Raw genomic sequence first — 24,689 nt, forward strand, 5'->3', positions numbered from 1 at the left:
AAGCTAAAAACTATAGTTTTGGCTTGAGATATTCTTAAAAGAATAATTATAGTACATTATATTAATACATTATATTACATTGTACAATATAATAATTATATTACATTATAATTATAATTATATTGGGGCAGCACAGTGGCTAAGTGGGTCATTGGTTCAAATCCCAACTAAGGCACTACCTGCCTGGAGTTTGCATGTTCTCCCTGCCTGCAGGGATTTCCTCCGGGTACTCTGGTTTCCTCCAACATTCCAAAGACGTGCTGGTAGGCTTATTGGCTCCTGAGTAAATTGGCCCTCTTATGTGTATACATGAATATGAGTTAGGGATCTTTGAGGGCAGGGATTGATGAAAATGAGTTTAATAAATATGTAAAGTGCTGCATAAATTCAAAGCGCTATATAAGTACCTGTAATAAATAAATATTGCATTATCCTGTTTTGTCTCTTCATTATCATTTAGTTGGCATGAGTACTATAGTTGGCATGAGTACTATAGGTGGAAGGGACACTAGATGTCATTTGTTGTCAGTGCCATGTCCACTGCAAAATTTCTTTTATATTTTTGTGCCTGTAATTTAGTAGAATTACTAGATGTGTCAAGGAAATATAAATCAAAAAGTATTGCTATTATACACATCAATTCAGTTGAGCTGGAAAAACAACACACAGTTTGCTTTTTCAAAATCCTAAACCTGCAGCTGACCTTAAGGAAAACAAAATCCTTTCTGATTAGAAATGAGCAGAGTAGTTTTGGCAGAACTGATTTGGCAGCAAAATTACTAATGTATTCTTTATTTAAATATTATTACATTTTAGCCTCTAGTTCTGCCAAGTAGCACTGCCTAGGTGACATATTTTGTAAAGAAAAATACATCTCTCTTATTGGCCCATTTACACCTAGGTAATAAGCAATAGTCCATACATGCACTTTAATTGCTATATGTCACATATAAATGCCTGTTGCATTATGGCTGCCCATTTATAAAACAGAAAAAATATATATTTTATTTGTTTGCAAAAATACATACACATTCACTGTCCCATCCTTTGTACTCTGTTCTACCCCCTCCAAATTAGATATTAAAAAGTTTTTATAGGGGTTTACTCTGACCCCTATTTTAATGTGTATATATACACATAAATAGAATGAATGGAGGATCAAGTTATACCTCCTCCCTGCTCCATGGACAAAACTATCTCATCCAATGCTAGTAGTTGTGACTGTGGATTGGGAGGGGGGTAAGTTGCCACCACAGAGCGTTACACAGGATGTAAAAAAACTGGCAACCTCTGTTGACCCAGGTGGGTTAATAAAGCAGTCCTGAAAGGTGAAAATGCTTTAAAAGGTATGAAAGGTCCAGCTTCAATGTCAGATCTAGGATAGTTGAAAAAGAGCTTCCCTAATTCTTGGAAGTCATTCAAAGCTCCATTCCGCCCCCCTAAAGTGATTGTAAAGGTTTTTTGTTTGTTTTTTTTTAATAATAAACATCTCATATTTACCTGCTCTGTGCAATGGTTTTGCACAGAGCAGCCCTGATCCTGCTCTTCTTGGGTCCCCTGCCAGCGCTCCTCCTCTTCTCTAAATGCCCCATAGCAAGCCACTTGTTTTGCACGCTTGATCCCGATCCTCACAGTGCAGTTCAGTCTCGCCCCGCACTCTCTGCTCACAGAATTTGATTGACAGTAGCAGAAGCAATTCGCTCTTGCTGCTGCTGAGCCCCCTGTGAGAAGAGGGGAGAGAAGAGCAGTGCGGCTGCAGATGGGAACATTGCTGGATTGAGATTGGGCTGAGGTAAGCATTAGAGGGAGGCTGTGGGGAGCTGACATGGAAAGGTTTTTTTGTACCTTAATGCAGAGAATGCATTGAGAATGTAGAGAATGTAAAAAGCCTTTTACCTTTAAAACCACTTTAAATACCACTAACAAGCCACCAGTTCCAGACAAAGACTAGCTGTAGGCAAGCAGTTTAGCAATCTCTGTGTAGGGTTTTACCTGGTTTCTCGGGCACCCACATTGCCACCATTTTTCAATATGACACATATTTTTCAGAAGGCGTATATTTATTGGCCTAGTTTTTATTTATAGTTCTGTACATCATATAGTATACCTTTTTTAGATAACAAGTATGACCTATATTAAAATAAAATAACAAATGAAGCCTTTGGACTCAAATTCAACATTACAACATACACTATATTGTCAAAAGTATTGGGACTCCCCTCCAAATTATTGGATTCAGGTGTTTCAATCACTTTCATGGCCACAGGTGTATAAAATCAAGCACATAGGCATGCAGACTGCTTCTACAAACATTTGTGAAAGAATGGGTCGCTCTCAGGAGCTCAGTGAATTCAAGTGTAGTACTGTGATAGGTTGCCACCTGTGCAATAAGTCTATCCGTGAAATTTCCTTGCTACTAAATACTCCATGGTCAACTGTTAGTGGTATTATAACAAAGTGGAAGCAACTGGGAATAACAGCAACTCAGCACGGATGTGGTAGGCCAGGAAAAATGACAGAGCGGGGTCAGCACACAGTGAGCAGTAGTCACCAACTGTCTGCAGAGTCAATAGCTAAAGACCTCCAAACTTTGTGTGGCCTTCAGATTAGCACAACAACAGTGCATAGAGAGCTTCAAGGAATGGGTTTTCCATGGCTGAGCAGCTGCATCACTTGCTTACGTCGCCAAATACAATGCAAAGCATTGCATGCTGAGGTGTAAAGCACACCACCACTGGACTCTAGAGCAGTGGAGACGTGTTCTCTGGAGTGACTAATCACGCTTCTCTTTCTGGCAACTCGATGGACGTGTCTGGGTTTGGTGGTTGCCAGGAGAACGGTACTTGCCTGACTGCATTGTGCCAAGTGTAAAGTATGGTGGAGGGGGGATTTATGATGTGGGGTTGTTTTTCAGGAGTTGGCTTTGGCCCCTTAGTTCCAGTGAAGGGAACTCTAAAGCTGGCCATACACGTAGATTTTCAGACAAGAATATTCGTACGACTTTTCTTTGAACATTTGGTGAATGGACGAATGTCGTTAGAAAATTGTTTTTTGTTTTGTTCAGGCATCTGGGTGGATTCTGACATTATTTTAGGGATCCCTACAGAGGTTAGGCCTGTTGACATCAGCCAACAGCATGCTTTAGCCAGTTGTCAGCTGAATTTGGGTCACAGAAATGCAGAACTCCTGTGACCCACAGTAGATCTCTGTACAAAAGAGCTTTAGACATACCTCTCCTTTAACCAATACATTGTAACAATGATATATTACAATGTATTTGTAAACATAATTTGTACACAGTATTTGCAAGCTGGGTTTGTTTTTATACAGGAGCTCCTACAACACAAACAGAAACCAAGCTTTCAAAAATTAACAGCTTGGTCCCTGCTTTGTTCATCCTTTTACAGGATCTCTGACATCAGCTGATGGGACTCCTGTATAAATATAAACAATGTAACAGGCTCCTTCTCCTTTCTAAAGTCTCTGCAACTTTCCAACATGCCATGCTGCAGAGGGCCACTATGCCGCTGCCTACCAAGCCCATTTTCATGTTCCCAGCACCTCACTATCTTAAAGTGTCATCAAGTCCTCCTCCACTGCAAGAACCTCTCCTCATTTTTCCACGTCACTCTTTGAATCTCCCCATGCTATACTCTGGAACTGTTTCTTGTTGACATGCTTCTTTGCATACTGCTGTTATTCCATTTTCTTACCAGCTCTTCTCAAACTCTTAATACCACTTTCCCCTTGTTTCCCAATCCCTTCTCTTCTCCCCAGCACCTTTCCATCTACCTTTCTTTCATGAACTCTTGTCCTCTCACCAGCACTTAGCAAGCTGCTCCAGCTGCGCTGTATAATACTGATCCTCTGTGTCCTGAACAATCTCTTTTCTCTGGAGCATCTTAGAAGCTGTTTCATCCACTTTGCATAGCACTGATATGTACTCCCCCTTCTCTCCCCAGTACCTCTCCAGCTGTTCTAAATGACACTAGGCATACCTCTACGCAAGGGGGTTGACATACTTTCTGTAACAGCCCAGGACAATTGAATAGCTGAGTCCTGCCAATTTTAGCCACCTCTCAACAATTGCCAAGCAAGTGCTTAATGAGCCCATTTATGGTAAAGCCAGCCCTGGGTCCAAGCATGAAAAATAAGACGTGAGAAGATATAAGACGTGGCAGTTGAAGAAAAATATCATCATAAAAGTGATCCGTTATTAAAATTAAGTGAGAAAAAAAGGATGAAAAAGAAAGTGAAAGAAAAAAATATAACTCAAAAAGACATCTGGTGCAGATTCAGACCTCTAGGTAAAAGACAATGAACTTGAAAGAGTCTCCAGTTGGTTAATGTTATCTCCTTGGATACCATAATTCATTTTATTAAATGTAATAATGGTCACAGTTTTTGCACTGTCTGTGTTGCTATGATAAAGATACAAAAAGAACAAACTTTAGAAGAAGATTTAATGCTACCAAATTATTTTTACCCTAGAAGATAAATGTTTCTAAATGAATGCACTTGATTTCTGCTTGGTCTCACAACCAATATTAATTTTCTTACAAATGCAGGAAAGAGTCTCAACATGGGACATACAAATATTTGCAAGAGAGCAGTGAGTGCCCATTCTTGCTTTGACAGTCTGCCAGTACCACATAGTCATTGCTCTTCTTTTTTCCCATGGGACTTTCTGGTGACTGTGCAGCGTTTGATCTTCCTCTGGTCTACTTTTTTAGGTTTATACATTTTTTTCCTTTTTTTGTACTTTTGCTTTTTCTAGTTTCTAGTTTGTCTCACTTTCTTTTCCCTTATAGCCCCCACAGTTTTGTAGTCCCAGTATGGTTTGCTCTTTATGTAGACTTTACATTGAATTATTTAAAGCAATTGACCTGTTACCAGTTTTGTAGTGTTCCAACCTGGAATTAAAATAGATTGAACTGGGATTTTTTTAAAATTGGATTTGCACAACATACTTTTTTTCATATATGTCATATAAATATCAATTATGTCAGAGATAATATGTTCATAAAATATGCACCATTGCCTAAAAGAAATTCATGCACTGTATATATAGTCTCCTACCTCCACTCCTAACTCAAACGCATTGACTCCTGCTGTTTTTCTCCTGGGTAAATGCACCTCTCCTACCTCCACTCCTAACTCAAACTCGCTTTCACTCCTGTTATATTCAGAACAAATGGTGTACTTATATTTGTGTGTATGTTGAGCAGTCCTCACCTTCAGTTGCACCCAGTTTACGACTGTAGCCTGGTTCCTATGAGACATCCCCCAACATTCATGTGAGCCTTATCAGCTTCTAATTGGGGTGGAGTTGAATGCTCATTTGAGCATCTCCCTATAAATTCAGATCAGCTCATGGGGGAGATCTCTGATGGGGGGCACAGTCTGATGGGGGTGCTGCTTCTGACGGAGTGCGGCTTCGAAAGAGTGCGAAGCAGTTAAACACAGCAGTTGAACTAAAGCAGGAGAAAGACACAACAACAGCAAGAAACTCTACTGCATGCTGGACAGACTGCAAGCAAACACCCTGGGAAACATCTCTTACATGCCTGAGTCCCACTCCGTGTACCTTTATATAATACACTCCTCTTCATACGACTATCCTCTGTTCCCAAGATCTCACTTCTTTACCCCTCTGCTCCACCCCAAAACTTGCACATCTCCCCCTCATTGCTTTCATCTCCCTACTACTGCCCTCATCACCCCCAAAATGCCTCTTCTACTCCTCATTTTCCTCTCCTCCATTCCCAAAATCCATTCACTATATCCCTCTGCTCCTCCTAAACATTTGTATATTGTGTCCTCACTGCTTCCTTCACCCCTCTATGGCACCCACCACCTCCTCCTATTATTCCACTCTCCCACTGACCCGAACACCTCCACTAGGAGTTTCTCACGCTCCTGCACATCCCGCTCCCATGCCACCTTTCTCACCCTTCTCCTCCTCCTAGCCGCGGGAGACATCTCCCCAAATCCTGGCCCTCCACCACCTCCCTCACCCGCACAACACCCTCCCGCCTCCATGTCCTACCGCAACCTAGTATCTGTCCCCCTGCTCCCTAAAATCTCCCCCCCGTTTTCATGTGCACTCCTGAACGCCCGATCGGTGTGCAACAAGCTTACCGCCATCCACGACCTCTTTGTTTCCCGCTCCCTCAACCTCCTGCCGATCACGGAAACCTGGATCCAGCCCACTGACTCTACCTCCCCTGCTGCACTCTCCTATGGAGGTCTCACCTGGACCCACTCACCCAGACCTAACGGTCGTAAAGGTGGTGGGGTTGGTCTGCTCCTGTCACCGCAGAGCACCTTCCGAGTCCTCCCAAACCCCCCCTCCCTATCCTTCTCCTCCTTCGAGGCCCACTGCGTCCGACTATTCTCCCCAACCCCCCTGAAGATTGCTGTGATATACCGGCCTCCTGGATCCATACCCCGCTTCCTGGAAGACTTCTCCTCCTGGCTACCCTTCTTCCTCTCCTCTGAGCTACCCACCATCATTCTTGGGGATTTCAACATCCCTGTCAACCTTGACAACCCGGACACAGCCCGTCTCCTCTACTTAACCTCCTCCTTTGCACTTGCACAGTGCATACAATCCACCACCCACTCCGACGGTAATATCCTTGATCTTGTCTTCTCCAACCGCTGCGCTCCCCACAACCTCACTAACACCCCCTTCCCTCTCTCTGACCACAACCTGATCACCTTCAATATCTCCTCGTCCTCCAACACCTACCCCTCCAAATGTCACACTACTACCAGCCGTAACCTCCGCAACCTTAACCCTGCCCCCCTCCACTCTGCAGCTGATCAACTCCACGACCGCATCCTCCCCCTGTCCTGCCCCGACTTGGCTATGATTGCCTACAACAACGCGCTGTCAGCAGCCCTTGACTCACTAGCGCCTTTAACCACACGCAACATCAGACTCCGACCGCTCCAGCCCTGGCAGACTGATCACACCAAAACCCTCAAACGACGCAGTCGTGCCCTGGAGCGACTATGGCGCAAAACAAAATCCCAACAAGCTTTCACCTGCTACAAATCTGCCTTCCGCACCTACACCTCCTCCCTCCACGCAGCCAAACAAGCCTACTTCCTGACCCTCATCAAGGCCCTCTCCTCCAATCCTCGCCGACTCTTCTCCACCTTCAACTCTCTACTCTCTCCACCCCCACCTCCACCCAGCACCTCACTCACCGCCCTTGATATTGCCAATCACTTCAAAAACAAGATTGACACAATTCGCAAGGACATTGCCGCAACTCACACGCCCTCTCAACCTGTCCCCTCTCACACAGCTACCCCATCATCCCCCCTCCCCCTCAACATTACCCGCAGGGACTTCATCGCTGCTCAAACTCCCTCCAACCCCCTTCCCCCTCACTTAGCTACCCCCTCTTCACCCCTCTCCCACGGCCTCACCACTGCTCTGACCTCCCCTCCCACCCCACCCTACATTCCTCATACTGAAGCTCCCCCAACACTCCGCACCTTTGACCTTACTACCATCGAGGAAGTCTCCAAGATCCTCTCTGATGCCCGCCTCACCACCTGCCCCCTCGACCCTATCCCCTCACAATTCCTACGACCTCCCTCCCCCTCCATCCTACGCTCCCTCACCCACATCTTTAATCTCTCCCTCTCCTCCGGCACTTTCCCCTCCTCACTGAAGCATGCACACATCACCCCCATACTTAAAAAGCCCTCCCTGGACCCCAATGACCCGAACAACCTCAGACCCATCTCCCTGCTCCCACTTACATCTAAACTCCTCGAGCGCCTCGTCTACACCCGCCTATGCTCTCACCTCAACGACAACAACCTCCTCGATCCCCTACAGTCTGGCTTCCGCCCCCTACACTCCACCGAAACCGCCTTACTCAAACTCTCCAACGACCTTCTAACCGCCAAAGCTAATGGCCACTATTCAGTGCTCCTACTCCTTGACCTCTCTGCGGCCTTCGACACAGTTGACCACCCCCTCCTCCTCAAAATACTACACTCCCTCGGCCTCAGAGATTCTGCTCTCTCCTGGCTCTCATCCTACCTGTCACAACGCTCTTTCAGCGTTACCTATAATGCTACCACCTCCCCCTCACTCCCCCTCTCTGTTGGGGTCCCTCAAGGCTCTGTCCTTGGGCCCCTTCTCTTCTCCATCTACACCTCCTCCCTTGGCCAACTCATACACTCTCACGGCTTCAACTACCACCTCTATGCCGACGACACACAAATCTATCTCTCAACCCCCCACCTCACCCCCTCGGTCTCTGCCCAAATCACACACCTACTGAGCGACATATCAGAATGGATGTCGCTCCACATCCTTAAACTGAATCTCTCCAAAACCGAGCTCCTTGTCTTCCCCCCAGCCCGAACCCCACCCCCCATTGACTTCTACATCACATCCAACAACGTCAATATCAAACCCGCTCTGCAGGCCAGAGTACTTGGTGTCATTCTGGACTCCAACCTATCCTTCCAGCCCCAAGTCCAATCTTTAACAAACTCGTGCAGACTCCACCTCCGCAACATCGCCAAAATCCGCACGTTCCTAACCCCAGAAACCACTAAACAGCTCATCCACTCCCTCATCATATCACGACTCGACTACTGCAACTCCCTCCTCACTGGCCTGCCTCGCCGCTGGCTATCCCCGCTTCAGTCCATCCTGAATACGGCTGCCAGACTCATTCACCTTTCCAAACGCTCCGTTTCCGCCACCCCCCTCTGCCAATCCCTCCACTGGCTTCCGATTGCGCAACGGATCAAATTTAAAATCCTAACACTGACGTACAAAGCTGTCCACCATACTGCCCCGAACTACATCACTGACCTAATATCCAAGTACCACCCAGCACGCACACTCCGCTCCTCACAAGACCTCCTTCTCTCTAGCTCACTGGTCTCCTCCTCCCATGCCCGCCTCCAGGACTTCTCCAGGGTGTCACCCATCCTCTGGAACTCCCTGCCCCAACCCATCAGATTATCACCTACTCTCCTCTCCTTTAGGCGCACCCTGAAAACCCATCTCTTCAGGGAAGCCTACCTCACCCCCTGCTAACTTGCTGACCTCCTCCACTCTTCCTACCACTCCATCCCCCACAGCTATCTCCTCCTGTACCACTATCCCCTCCCTTCTAGATTGTAAGCTCGAAAGAGCAGGGCCCTCGATCCCCTCATGTTTTGCATTGTATTGGTATTGTTCTGTCACATGTTCTGTCCCCCTTTGTAATGTACAGCGCTGAGTGAACTATTGGCGCTTTATAAATACTGTATAATAATAATAATAATAATAATACTCATGAATCATCCTGCGTTCCTCCATGCGCTCTAATCTGGAGCCAGGGTGGAGTTCAAGGAGGAGCACAGAATGACATCAGGAGCAGCGAGAAGCCTCTGCCCTGGGGTGCATGCCAGATATTATGTCCTCCCCGGGGGTTGCAACTTTTGGGGCACCAGAGATAATTAAGGAGGTGAAGGGAAGAAGCAACTGTGGTGGTGGTGTATTCTTTATAGCAGTTTTGTATGGTACACATGGGCCTTCTTAACAGATTTTGTGCTGAATGATGGATACTTTCTTCAGGTATGCTTTAGTCGTTCTGTCGATTTCATACTGTGGGATACTTTACTAGTTAGCTTTATTTATAGCATCTCTCTTTTATATATCTTTTTAAGGTTTAATGTATCCTTTGGTGGTAATATAGGATGCTATAAGACCAGCCCAACCAATATATTATATACCTTTGAATTTTGTGGTGGTTATTTACATTATCCTCCTATTTCTTTGACTCTCCAGCGTTATGTAAGTAAGATATTTTACTATACTGTATGGATCTTGTTGGATGGAATAGTGCATGTTTTTGAGTATCCATGACACTGTACTACCCTTTTTTGTCTTAGACCACCACCCTTCTCCCTCAGGCATGTAAGGTACTTGTGGGTTTTTGTCTCCTAGTGCTGTCACTCTATTTTATTGGCATATTGGGGCTGACACCCTCTGAAACTGCACCAGAAGTGTAAAGGATAGATATGCTGCAAGACGGTAAGACCTACCTGCTTGTGTAATGCATGATTCAACCCACATGGAAGAAAAATATATTTTAAAAATATTCTTAACAAATATATTGAAATATATTTGAAATACTACAATTTTGGCCATATTCAATATATTTTAAAAAAACAATAATAATTATATATATATATATATACATATATACACACACTGTGTATGTTAAAATGCGTTTTTTAATCTACTCCAGATTTTTTTAACATATAAAAACATATAAATATATATGTCATTTTAACATATATTTTTACATATATTTGTCTGAGGTGATTGTAGCCATATTAGTGCATGTGCGCCAGAAACAATTGAGTACTGTGCGTGATACTTTTTTTATTTGCACTAACATACAATTTTGAGGACAAGCTTTCAAAGTCCAAGCAGTACTATACAAATCACAAAGTTTCAGCAGAACGTTAGAAGGGATGAGAAAAAAAAAAAAAAGAGGTTAGAGATAAGATACAGCAAAAGCGAGGGGGGGGGGGATACTACACTCACACAGAGGGAGTTAAGCTTAAACTAATAGTCATAAAACTGTTGTCACTCATTATCCAACGTTCTGCTGAAACTTTGTGATTTGTATAGTACTGCTTGGACTTTGAAGAAGGGGACATTCCCCGAAAGCTTTTCCTCAAAATTGTATGTTAGTGCAAATAAAAATAATAAAAAAAGTATCACGGACAGTACTCAATTGTTTCTGCTACATATATTTGTAAATGCATTTCAAAAATGTAGAACAAATGTATTTTTAAAGACATATAGTATATTTGAAAATTATTTTTAAACATATTTTTCATATATTTTGTAATATATAAAAAACACATTTCAACACACACATATATATATATATATATATATTTTTTTTTTTTTTAATATATTGAATACGGCCAAAATTGTAGTATTTCAAATATATGTCAATATATTTGGGAAGAATATTGTTCAAATATATTTTAAATATATTTTTCTTCCATGTGGGAAACTCTGTAAGCATCATATTTACAGTATGTGACTGTTAGATGCCTTTATGTCTTTGTACTATTAATATTTCATATAGATGGATTAATCTTTTGTAAATCAAAGTATTTCTTGTATGGCTTAGTCCTGAAGAATTAGTGGAACCCTAAAAAGTGCCCACCAAAGATGAGCATTCATTTATACAAGCAGTCTTAATATACAATGCATTTACTTTCTTTTAAACAATAGACAATGCCTGTGCTCAAATCCCAAAAGCTTCTAACAATCCATCAGGTGCTAAAGGATGTGACCATATGTTAGCACTAAATATTTTGTATGAACCCTCTTCACACTGCTATGCACCCTTTCCAGCAAATTTTGCAATAAAAACAGGAATTTTTAGTTCATACTGTATATGTAGAAGCTATTGGAATTTGAATACAGGTATTATCAGGTTTCACTGGTAGTGAACCCTTGTAGGTGGGGATGGAGTTTCACCAGAATCTTATTGCCACTAGTTAAGAACCTGGATTCAAGAGGTCTTAAACTTCCTTCAAGATTAATACACTGATAGTGTCTTTGATACACATGGGAAGAGTAGCCCTCTCAAAGGCTACATTAAATACAAATAAATTTAACAGTTTAGAAAGCAGGGTATCTGCACGCTTCTTATTCCCAAGGGATAATCAGTGCCCTCCTTAAAGTGAGGCTTGTGAACAGATGTGATGTCACAATCAATTATGTGAGTTATCTCAGGCAGGCTTGCAAGGGGTACTACAAATAGCTCTGTTTTATATACCACTGGCCAGTGCACAGACAAGAAGCAATAATGCTTCTTCAATTGGGAATTTAATATTTTCTCTGCATTGTTTTTTTTTTTACTCTCAGTGGGAGCTATTCATGTGTGGATGGATACAGAAGTGGAAAGCCGTCATTAGAACTGGAGATTGCTATCACAGGATTGCAACTTGGATAGCAATACATGGATTGAAATTCAATTTGTTCCTGGGCGGAGCCTGAACATGGCGGCAATGTAGGAGCTCGTGGACGGAGCTCCGTGGTCTGACCTCCCCAGGCCTCCAAGCTTATCCCCTGGAGTATGTTAGAGCCTAGCGGTGGGGGACTTACCCGGTCTGACGGCTCCCGGCGGAGGAGAGACTGATGCGGGTGAGGGAAAAGAAAGGAGCGGCTGGCGATTGAGGAAGAGAGAGTCCCTGGACGCTGGGAGACGAGAGGGGCCGGCGCGATCACGTGACCGGCCGCAAAGCACCTCTGGGAGACCGGGAAGCCGGCCGGCGTTTTGTGGAGAGAGAGCAGCGCTGACCTGTTTGCCGGGGGCCGACACACTCTCACACTCTCCCACTCTCCCCCTACCCCCCTAGTAACCCTGGAGCCTAAAAGTAGGAGAAAGGAGAACTACTGAGACCTGGACAAGGAGTCTGAAGAGACCCTGGGGAGTTCCCCCCCATGAACAGACCCTCAGAGGAATCGACCGAAAAGGCACTCACTGGAAGAAGACATAGGAGGAGGGTGAGTGACACTTATGAATAGCATTTTTTGAAGATCTATCATGCTGACCTCTAAAAAGTGTGTATAAGAACGGGGGACCCCTAGAGACTGTATAAAAAGTGGAAGAGGTACGCAGAGAGAAGAGGAGAGGCTCGGGGAGAAGAAGGGGGAGAGGGGGGAAGGAGGAGGAGGAGGAGAAGAGAAGGAGAAAAAACCAGCAGGGGGACAGAGCAGAGACTTGAAAGATTTAAGAAATAATTTCCCGCCCTACCCACAAACTTATAAAGGACTATAAGAAGGATAAGTGCCACAGAGAAAAATGAAAAACAAAAATGTAAAAGGAAGTGGGCTTAAAGGGTCCCAGACTGGCACAATTAAAAAATACACATCCCAAGGAAACGTAACCCCAGAAAGACCTCAGAGCAGATCTGAAAAAGGAGAAGCAGACCTTAGTATGGAAAGAAGCCCTAGAGTATCAATAGGCCCGGACACTAGTAACCAGCAAATATCAGGCAATACAGAGGCGGAAAAAGACCTACAAATACCTAATAAAAAGGAAATGGCAGAAATGTTTAAAGAACTGGAGAAAACAATAAAACAAGAAATGGTAAACATTCGCAGTGATCTGGGGCACCTCTTGGAGAGAATTGAGGAAACGGAGGAGAAAGTTAAAGGTCAGACCCAGGCTATCTCTGAACTTGAAAAAGAACTAATTAATATAGGGAAAGTCCAAGAAAAACTGTTATATAAGGCTGAGATACAAGAAAATAAATATAGGAAAAGAAACATCTTGATACGTGGGGTTTCAGAAGACCTAAAGGGAGAAAGCTTGCAAGAGGTGGTTTGCAAAATATTTAACATTATAACAGACAGCTCTGAAATGGAAAGCTCTAAAATAGAAGGAACCTTTAGAAAAGGGAAAATCCTGAGAAACCTGGGGAAAGAAAGGCCGAGAGATATAATTGTCAAATTTTATGAATTTCGGGATAAAGAAAAAATCTGGAGGAAGACTAAGGGAAAATCAGTAATTGAGTATGAAGGAGGAGACATACAGATATACGCGGATCTGGCGCCAGAGACTTTGTGGAGAAGGAGAACTTTGAGACCCCTATTGAAAAGGTTGAAAGAACAAAAGGTGCAATATAGATGGGGGACTCCCGAATGCCTAATAGGATGGAAAAATGGGACTACAGCATACCTTAGGTTTCCAGAAGATATGAAAAATTTTTGTGACAGTTTAAAAATTCAAAGAATGGAAATCCCTGGCTGGGAAGAAGAACGATGAGAAAGTAGAGCGAAGAGAAAAGAGGACTGGCAATTTGTGAGGGGGAGGAGGTGGAGGGGGCGAGAGGGATGGAGGAAGAGAGAGGTGTGTGTGTTTTTTTTTTTTTTTTTTTTTTTTTTTTTATCTCCTTCTTCTCCTCTCGCCACCTACCCCCACTCTATTGCCTTTGTTATGGATTTTTTCTTCTTTTTTTTCATTTTTTTCTCTCTCTCTCTTCTCTGCCGGTGATAATATCCAGGTGGGGCTTGGGAGGTTATGGGGAGGTTAGTCAAGGGGAAAGTCGTCCATGGACGGAGTTTTAGCCCAAGGATCAAATCAAAGGTGGATTTTTAATCCATAAATGATTAGTAGGCAAATGTTAGGCCTAAAAAGAGGGGGGAGGGGAGGGGGGAGGGAGGGGGTTGGAAGGTTGGCAGGGTGGGAAATGGGGGGGAGGGAGGGGGTTGGAAGGTTGGCAGGGTGGGAAATGGGAGAGGGAGGTTGTTTTCTCTGCAAAATAAAAGATGATATAAAAACAAGTGAGAAGGGAGAAGGAGAGAGAAATAAAAAATATAGATGGAGGAGAAAAGAGGAAATTTAAGGAAGATGGAAGAGATTCAGTTTATAACATATAACATAAATGGGTTGAACTGTCCCGGGAAAAGATATAGATTATTTAAAGAATTACATCATAGAGAAGCCTCAGTGATATTTTTACAGGAGACACATCTTGAGATAAGCTCAAATGTTAGACTGAGGTCTAAAAAATACCCAACATGGTACTATGCAGATTCCCCGGTTAAAAGAGCAAAAGGGGTAGCAATAGGCCTGGCAAAGAACGTTAGGTTTGAGTTGGAAGATAGAAAAACAGACCCAGATGGGAGATTTTTGTTCTTAAGGGGCAAGTTACAGGAGATCGAGTGTACACTGGCCAACATCTACTGCCCTAATAAAAAACCGGAGGAGTATCTGAAAAAGGTGTTGAGGAAGTTGATGGACTTTAAAAAAGGACGTTTGATCCTGGCAGGGGATTTTAACTTCTGTATGGACCCACAAAGGGATGCCACCTCCCATATAAAGACAGAAGGAAGTAAGGCCCTGAAATTATTGAAAAAAGAATTACACATAAGTCAACTGGTAGATGCCTGGAGAATTACACACACGCAAGATAGAGATTATACTTTTTTCTCAAATATGCACAAGAGATATTCAAGATTAGATTATATATTAATAGAACATCAATTAATCGACCATCTGACCCAGGTAGATATAGAGACAATAACTTTATCAGACCACGCTCCAGTTACTATGAAAATGGAATGGGGGAGAAGGAAAAGCGGAGGGCTGGGATGGAAATTGAATGAGACACTTTTAGTGGAAAGGGAAATAGCTCAGAAAATAGGGGAGGAGATCGAACGCTTTTTTAAGGAGAATGAGACAGGGGAGGTGTCAACAGCCACAGTGTGGGAGGCTCACAAAGCTTATATAAGAGGAATATTAATGGCGATTGGGGCTAGAAAGAAAAAAGAAAGAAGGGAGAAAATGAATGAGCTCTTAGAAGAAATAGATAAATTAGAACAAATACATAAGAATAGAATAACAAAAGAAATAGAGCTGAAGTTAAAAAAACAGAAGGAAGAACTGAAAGAAATGATAGAAGAGGAGAGGAGAAAAGTATATAATAGAGTTCTAAGTGAGAGATATAGATGGGGAGAAAGACCTGGAAAGTATCTGATGAGAGCCCTGAGGAAAAAGAAAAATAGAAATTATATAGAAAAAATAAAAGATGCTAAAGGAAACATGAAACACTCAAATAAAGATATCACCAAAGCCTTCATAGAATATTACAGGAAACTGTACAATATAAGCCCCTCGGAAAGTTCAGAAACTATAGACAGTGAGAAAAACCAGAAAAGAAAGAAATATTTGGAAATGGCTAGGTTATTAAAATTAAGTGAGGACCAACTAAACTCCCTAGATGCAGATATCTCACAGGAAGAAATAAAACTAGCATTAAAGGGGACAGTGTCGGGGAAAAGCCCAGGCCCAGATGGTTATACAGTGAGATACTATAAAAAATTCAGTGAAATCTTAGTACCAAAACTCAAAAACTACATGAATGCACTAGGTGGAGAGATGGAAGTAAGAAGAGAATCATTACAAGCCCAACTCGTGCTCATTCAGAAAGAGGGAAAAGATCCCTCTCAGTGTTCTAGCTATAGACCTATTTCACTACTGAACACAGACACTAAGTTGTACGCAAAGGTCCTAGCAAACAGATTGAAAGAGCTAATGCCTGGATGGATACATGAGGATCAGGTGGGCTTTGTTCCAGGGAGGGAAGGAAAAGATAATGGGGTACGATCATTGATGCTAATCCAAAAGAGTAAAAAGGGAAAAGAACCGGCGGTACTACTGTCTATAGATGCTGAAAAAGCGTTTGATAGGGTAAATTGGAGATTCATGATGGATACTCTGGAAGCTTTGGGAATCGGGCCTAGGATGCGAGAATGGATAGGAAAGCTGTACAGATACCCCTCGGTGGTCATTGGGGTAAATGGGGAGAGGTCAGAACCCATTGAGATGTCAAACGGAACAAGACAGGGATGCCCATTATCCCCATTGCTGTATGTTATATCTCTAGAACCTCTACTATCAACAATAAGACTGAATAGAGACGTAAAGGGAATCCGAATAGGAGATACGGAACATAAAGTTGCTGCCTTCGCAGACGACTTGTTGTTCTATGTAGGAAACCCCAGGATAACACTTCCAAACTTAATGAAGTCACTAAAGGAGTACGGAGAACTATCAAATTTAAAGATAAATCCAACAAAAACGGAGATTCTAAATATAAACATCTTAAAAAACGAAAAAGAAAGGATACAAAAAGAATTTCCCTTTAAATGGAAAGATAGAGATATAAAATATCTAGGAGTAAAACTCACAGCCTCACATAAACATCTATATAAACTAAACTATATTACACTGATAAATGAGATTAGAGATGAATTAAAAAGATTGGAGGGAGGAACCCCGACATGGATGGGCCGTATTAATCTGGTAAAAATGGTAATAGTACCAAAAATCATATATAGATATCAAATGATCCCAATTAAACTCCCAGAGATTTTCTTTAAAATAATTAAGAAATTGATAACAAGATACATATGGAGGAATAAAAAACCAAGACTGTCATACGAACTGCTAAGTAGGAGGAAAGAAAGAGGGGGTTTAGGGCTCCCAGACTTTAAAAGATATTACAAAGCGGTAATACTGGCAAGAACCATAGATTGGATATTTAATAATAAAAAAAGCTGGGTGAGAATAGAGAATGAACTCAGCGGAATAGACTTGGGAAGAATGATATGGGTACCAACACAGTATAGGGGTTTAAATGACAATGTAAATACATACACTTTGAATGTTTTAAAGATTTGGGATAACTTACACAGAAGTATGAAATGGACTTTTAATTCTACACTGATTCCACTAAAAAATACAGAGTTTTTCCCCCCAGGTAGAGAAGAAATAGGAGGGAAGTGGTTTAAAAAAGATAAGGTGCAATTAGGAGATATCTTGGTGGGAGATGAAATAGGAGCATATGGCGAATTGAAAAAAAAAGAGGGAGAGATTTTCACTAAATTAGACGAATGGCGGTATTTCCAATTGAGGTGTTTTGTCGGAAGTTTGCCAAGACCTTTAAGGACAAGAGACAATTGGAACTTGTTTGAAAAGACATTGGGAACACAAGGTGATGGGAAACACGGGATTGCTAGAATTTATAAAATACTCACTGAACTAGACACAAACACGAAACCAACATATTTAACAAAATGGGAAATGGATATGGGAGTTGTGATAGATGAGGAAAAGCAGAGGAGAATGTATAGATTAACTCACGAAAATGTCTCTATGAGAGAAGTAGAAATGAACTATAAGTGTTTGACAAGATGGCACATTTCACCAGTAGTAGAAAATAAGATGTGTGGAGAGAGTACACCGCTGTGTTGGAGGGGATGTGGAGAAATAGGCACAATATACCATATATGGTGGGGATGCCCAAAAATCCAGATATTCTGGACAACAATAATCCACTTAATAAGAAAATTGACAGAAATAGATATAAATCTAGATCCAGAAGTATGTATTTTGCACATCACGGATATAACGGTAAATAAATATAAAAAATCAGGGATATGGAACTATATAAATGCTGCAAAAGCCCTGATACCCAAGTTCTGGAGGCAAATAGAGGCACCAAAGGAAGAGGACTGGATTGAAAGAGTTGAGCAGATTAAAAAGATGGAAAGGCTGTGCCATACCCAAGAAGATAAGATGGAGGTTTATCATGGGAAATGGGAGAACTGGGAAAAAGCCAGATTATATATGAGGTGTAGGAAAGAATAAAGATAACAACAGAAAAATTCCACTTGCTGATATAAGAAGACGTAGAGAAAAGATAGAATAGGCAGAGGGGACATAGGGTGGGGGGTGGAGAAGGGGGGAAAAGGTTGCATAGAGTATATAAAGTAGAAATGTTGGTTAATATAATATTATAGAATATATTTTATATATATATATATATTTATATTGTGATGATGAAATGTAATTGAAATGGAAAATTAATAAATATTTGAATTATAAAAAAAAAAAAGAAATTCAATTTGTTCAGCAGGTCAAGATTCGATCCATGTATGGGCAGGTTGATTGTACCCAAGTCGATCCATCAATCAACGTGGGTACAACCAGCCGGTCAGATTTTATTTTACAATAGATTACTGCTAGTGGCTAGCTAGCACCAATCATTGTGTTTTCCCACCAGCGAATGCTCCCCATGCCCCCACCGGGAGAGAAGAATAGCATTGTGGGAGGCATTCCCCTATCAACACTGGCTGTGGGGAATTGAATAATCTATTGCTTGTCTTAGAAACTGCATACAAATTTCCATACATGCGAGTCAATTTATCCCCTTCTGCAACATTGTATTTATCAGTCAGCCAGTGGTGCAATAGATATTTTTAATCAGCGAGCTGGAACCCCCCTTTTTTTTTAACACAGGCAAAATATAGTAAACAATGATCCTTCCCTTAGCAGCTGGATTCAATCTGATCCCCTCACAGAAAGAGATGGTAATGATAGAAGTGACCACCACTGTCAAAATGATAAGTTCAATATTGTCTCCGTATAACCGAAGATCAACTTCTTCCTGGAAATCCAATCTTCCTATACAGTGATCTCCAAAAAAAGAAATAAATATAGTGTAGTATGCTCAATAAACCATGCCTCAAATCCTGTCCGATGTGCTCACATTTGTAATAAAATAACTATACTGTATGTGTATTTGTTCACCAGTGTTCTTCTTTATCTACCCTTACCCTTTACATACTTATTCTCAGATTCACTTCAACTCTGTGTCTCCTTGTTTCTGGTACTTCAATGATCGTCTTACATGAAGACCCATGCAATTTTACCCAAAATACCAATATAGTGCAATACTGTTTTCTAAAAATCTCTCTCAGATAGAAATCCACTCACATTATCATATATTAACTGTGCATTTCCCAATAACATCCATAGAAGGATCCACCAAGTGTATCACCTTGCCAGAAATACTCCAAGCTCCTTACAAACTTTTCGATAAACTGTGCTTTTAATAAACCATCCAATCTTCTTCCTGCTCTTTAGACTAATATAGTGTGATATTGCTTTTAGACAACACTTGAAAATAAAACTTAAAACCACTCACATTTCTATACCACCAAAATAGTGCATATCTCCTTAAATGATCCAGATCCACTGCTTGCAAGCGTTTATTAGTGTCACTCCATGCACTGTACCAGATCAGTGCCTTTCAAATGACTTTCCATATGTGAAGGTCAATTCTCTTTTCCTCCAGACATAAAGAATGCTCACTAGTACTCTGTAATGAAATGAAAGTGAATCTCTCTACACCAAGTTCACTATATGAACCACTGATGTATTTATACATGTTGATCATATCCCCCCTTAATCTCCTCTTCTCAAGAGAGAATAAATTCAGTTCCTCTAATCTTTCCTCATAGCTGATATCCTCCATGCCTCTTATCAGTGAGATTGCACTTTCCTGGTTCTCCAATATCCTTTTGTGAATTGGAGCTTAAAATTGAACTGCATATTCCAGATGAGGTCTTACTAATGATTTGTACAGGGGTAATATGATATCTCTCTCTGCAGTCTATACAGTACCTCTTTTAATACCAGAAAGTATTTTGCTTGCTTTAGAAACTGTAGCTTCGCATTGCATGCTATTACTAAGTCTATGATCTACCAGAACCCCCAGATCCTTCTCCACCATTGATTCCCCCAGTTGTACTCCCCTAGTATGTATGATGCCTGCATATTCTTACCCCCCAAGTGCAGAACCTTACATTTATTAACATTAAAACCTCATTTTCCACATAGTTGGTCATAAATAATGAATTCAGATCGGCTTAAAAGTGGGAGACATCCTGCAAGGATGTAATTCCACCACATAGCTTGATGTCATCTGCAAACACTGAAATGGTACTTGTAGTCCCAAACTCTTTATCTTTATAGATAGGTTTAAAAGCAAGGGTCTCAACACTGAACCTTGGTATACACCACTAATAGCCTTGGACCATTCAAAGTATGAATCACTTATCTCTATTCTCTGAACACAGTCTTTTAGCCAGTTTTGTATTAATTTACGAACTGAATTTTCTAAGCCTGGAGACTTTTCCTTACACATTAGACATGTGTGGGGGACTATGTGAGGCTCTGTGACAGCTACAGCAGGCAGGGTTGTTCACACATATGTGAATGTGAAAACTTAACCACTTGCCCTCCAGAGGATTTACCCCCTTCCTGACCAGGCCATTTTTTGCAAAACAGCACTGCGTTACTTTAACTGACAAATGCGCGGTCATGCAACACTGCATCCAAATTAAATGTACGTCTTTTTTTCCCCCCATAACTAGAGCTTTCTTTCAGTGGCATTTGATCGCCTGTAAGTTTTTTGTGCTATAAACAAAAATAGCAACAATTTTGAGAGAAAAACTATATTTTTGACTTTACATGAAAATTATAGTGTTTACAAATGGCGTTATATATACTGGAATTTTTTCTTTTTTTTACTAGTAATGGTGGCAATCAGTGACTTATAGCAGGACTGCAGTGGGCATTCTGACACTGGGGGGAACTGACTTGGTGTCACTGACATCCCCAGTGACACCAATACAGTGATCAGTGCTAATAAAAAGCACTGGGCAGGAAGGGGTTAACATGTGGTGCGATCAAAGGGTTAACTGTGTGCTGTGTGATTGATTTCCACTGTAAGCACACTGCTTTGTACAATGCAGTGTGCAGGAGCTGACAGGGGAGAGATCTGTGTTGTCTATACACAGGTCTCTCCCCCGTCGGAGATACTCATCAATCACCAGGTGCCGGAGAGTAATCACCACAAGGGACCCAGTGATTGACAGTTGAGGCCACATGCGCCCTCTACCCGGAACTGCAAAATCAAATATATATATATACATATATATATATATATATACACACACACACACATGATTTTGCACACCTGTGCTGCCCTGTAGCAGTATTTCTGCTATAGGGCGGCGTGGAAGTGGTTAAGGCCAAAATATAATAATTGCTAGGAGGTAAAGGTAGAATTTTAAGGAAGAAGAATGCAGTCTCCTTTGCCAAAAATAAAAAACTCTTTCCACTTGCTCCTAGCAAATGTTTAATTTGCTTTTAAATAGCAGAATACATGTCCCCTACAGTGTAAATCTTAGCTCATTATGAAATTGAAGCTTGGGGCAACATAACTTTTGTGTGTGTGTGCAGGAGTTAAATCACCAGTGGCCACCTAATTGCAGAGGAGGAGTGATGTGGGACCCAGTGGTCAAGAAGATTGCAAGGGATGGAGTGGTGATTGTGACCTTGGATATGTCATTTCTGGATTGGAACATGAATAGCAGGTACTGCAAGTGTGAACATGGAACGCAAATAGCAGGTAAGTGTTCTACAATGTGCAAGCATGCTGTGCATCCTTGCACATCATGCAAGGAACAAAATGTAGTTCCTCCTTTCTCTAGAGATTGACCTCAGATGTTTTTAACATGGAATAATTCCATGAGTTACTATCTATTTGGTAACAATGCACCACACTGTGCCTCTGGATTCTAAGAGCAGCCACTTGTTAACCTAGCAGTTCCACATTAGTGGTTAGTATAAGCATTGCTTTCCTCTGGATACCCCACATAGTCCTTCACCATAATTAACACACTGGATCACTTATCAAAAGTTGTTAACCTTTGCAGGACAGTATGTATGAGTAATATATAGTTTAGCAGGACTTTGGTTCATCATCTCTTCATGGCTCTCCTTCACCAGGCTTTCCCCACCACAGCTTAAACTCAGGGAGCATTACAGCTGCCCTGTCCTCATTGTTCATGACCAACTAGATAGACACTGACATCACTGATCTTACAGGTCATCTGTCAGATGCATGAGGGATAGATAGAATGGCACAAAGGGTGCTCCATCAGTACAGTTAAAGCATATCTAAAGCCATTTTTTGTTTGGACGAAGTAGATAATAGCTAAAAGCACTGTCAGGCTTTTTACCATCTTTATCCCATTATTTCCCTTCACTTTCTGTCATGTTCAGAACACAACAGAAAGTGAGAATAAATCTTGTGAAAGTGAGGTAAATGCCTTCTTAGACAATTCAAAATTTAGATTTTTTTTCCTCATTTTTAATCCCTGTGACAGTGGTTACCCAGACAAACAGAGACTAAATCTCCCTATCAGGGACACAGACAGCAATGAAATCGTGATAGAGTTTCTAACATTTCACTACTCTATCAAAAAAAATGTTGACTAACTTCTTATTTAAAGATTTCTAAATAAAACCATTATTACAAGTAAAGACAATACATACAGGCTGCACCACCTAAGTTTTATTCAACATGTTTCAACTGGTAGGCTGGGTGAGCTCCAAGCTTATTGTAGGTCTTGTCTGCTTCAACAGCCAGATTGCCCTTCCATAATGCATGTTATCTATCCAAGGTATCAGTTGGATTTGTATTATCAGTTCAGTGTATTGTCAGCACAATGAATCAGTGCAATCGTGGGTATCAGGAATGTGTAAAGCTATGATGAATGTCAGTAATATTTAGATGAGGATTTAGAAGCTGTCATATTTAGTTGTTCGGTAGGTATTCTCTCCAGTTTCTGTATCTATATGTGGCCAGGACATTTTAGTCATGAAAAAATGGTAACAGAATATTTTATTACCCTGAAACACACATACATGTATGTCTATGGGCTTGCTTGAGCTGTGAACCATAGCCTGGCATACCACTGTCCGGCATACAAACAGCAGGTTGAATATGGCAACTGTAGTATAAAATCCACAGCTGGTGCCTTAGGAAAATAAAGCAAATGTTTTGCAGTCTATACTATACAGGGACACTTGATTAAAGCAAATAAGTGCACATTTGAATATTTTGTCCCCAAATAACTCCTCAAATTAAGGACAATTAATGTCATGGGCGCTTGATGTAGAATTACTAAAACAAGCACATCTTGTGCAAAGGCCAAATATAAACCCTTAACTCATAGTATTATAATCACATCCCAGATTAAAAGGAGTGCCAGACCAGGTGGTTTTATACAGTGATTAAACAAACAAAAGCTACAATTAATATAAAATCACTGCAATACAACAGTTACCGTAACTAGTACTTCTGCAAAATCATTCATGGTATATGCAAGTATAGATGTGAAAATGAAACTCCACACCTGAATTAGAGAGGAAAATTTGAGAATGAACACCAGCTAAAAAAAAGTTTAAAAAAAGTTAAACTTTTGGTCATAAATCCATAATTAAACATTTAGAAGTGAGGTATAGCAGCTTAGATTCTTTAAATGAATATGTATTATGTTTTGTATTTCAATGTTTTTATTAATTTATAAACAGTTTAAGACAGGAGCAACAAAACACGCCCATGCAGGGGCTATCAATTGCACATAAAAAAAAAAAACAAAAAAAAAAACAGTGCTCTAACAAATATGTATTCTGTTTTATGTATTAATGTTATCTGACAATGTCTTTGTTTGGAATACATATTTTTTGCCATGCAATTTAAGAATTATCTGTCTGGACAAAGCTTTGCCATACCATTCTTTACCTCTAATATACAAATGTACAATTCTTTTTAGTCTATAATAAAAGGCATTACTTTGACATCATGTTGATAATCTTTAATAGTCCTTGCCCTTATTCATACAAGCAACACATTAAAAATACAAGCAGAAGATTAGAAATAGAGCAGTGCACCTTGTTAACAAGCTTCTATGAACAATGCATATTCTTAAGCATACTTGTACATGCTAAAGAAAACTAATCTTGCATGAACGAAGTCTGCTACCTTATCATTATTATTTCACCTGAAGACATAAGTATTTAGACATTAATGTTTCTCAGTCACTTCAAAAAATTCTCTGTAAGTGTACAAAAATCAGCAGCACTCACCATTTTAAATGTCACTCAAGACATAGACTGCCACTGGATCCTTCTATAAAGTGTGCTGGAAATGAGGAAACAACAGTCCTCCATGCATAACCCTGGCATTTTGTAATATCTTTAATTTGTGGGCTGGTTCTACAATGAAAGGAAGCAGTCATGCTATTTCAACATACTGTGCAATAGCAGGAAGTAAGTGGTAAATATCTGAGCATAAGGCAACGTTTGGTGACCTGAATTTTAAGTTCAGGCTATCTCTCATTAAAATACTTCTAATCTGAATATTCTACTATATCTGAATCTAGCTTTAGGCAGTAGACCTGCGAAGGGTTTATGTATGTA

General features: G+C 41.0%; 1 protein-coding gene across 1 annotated transcript in view; it reads right to left on the minus strand.

The window, feature by feature from the left end:
- Positions 1-24,469, minus strand: part of LOC149454045 (FYN-binding protein 1-like) — a 320,960-nt gene extending 296,491 nt beyond the window's left edge. The window contains exon 1 of the mRNA XM_089687844.1: positions 24,357-24,469. Within this exon, the coding sequence (XP_089543970.1) occupies positions 24,357-24,359 (3 nt within the window). The 5' untranslated portion in view covers positions 24,360-24,469. The remainder of the gene's footprint in view (positions 1-24,356) is intronic.
- Positions 24,470-24,689: the final 220 nt, after the last annotated feature.

This window comes from Staurois parvus, unplaced genomic scaffold (genome assembly GCF_062004578.1).
Source record: "Staurois parvus isolate SC_StPar_1 unplaced genomic scaffold, SC_StPar_1.0 ptg000439l, whole genome shotgun sequence".
In the NCBI taxonomy this organism is placed as follows: domain Eukaryota; kingdom Metazoa; phylum Chordata; class Amphibia; order Anura; family Ranidae; genus Staurois; species Staurois parvus.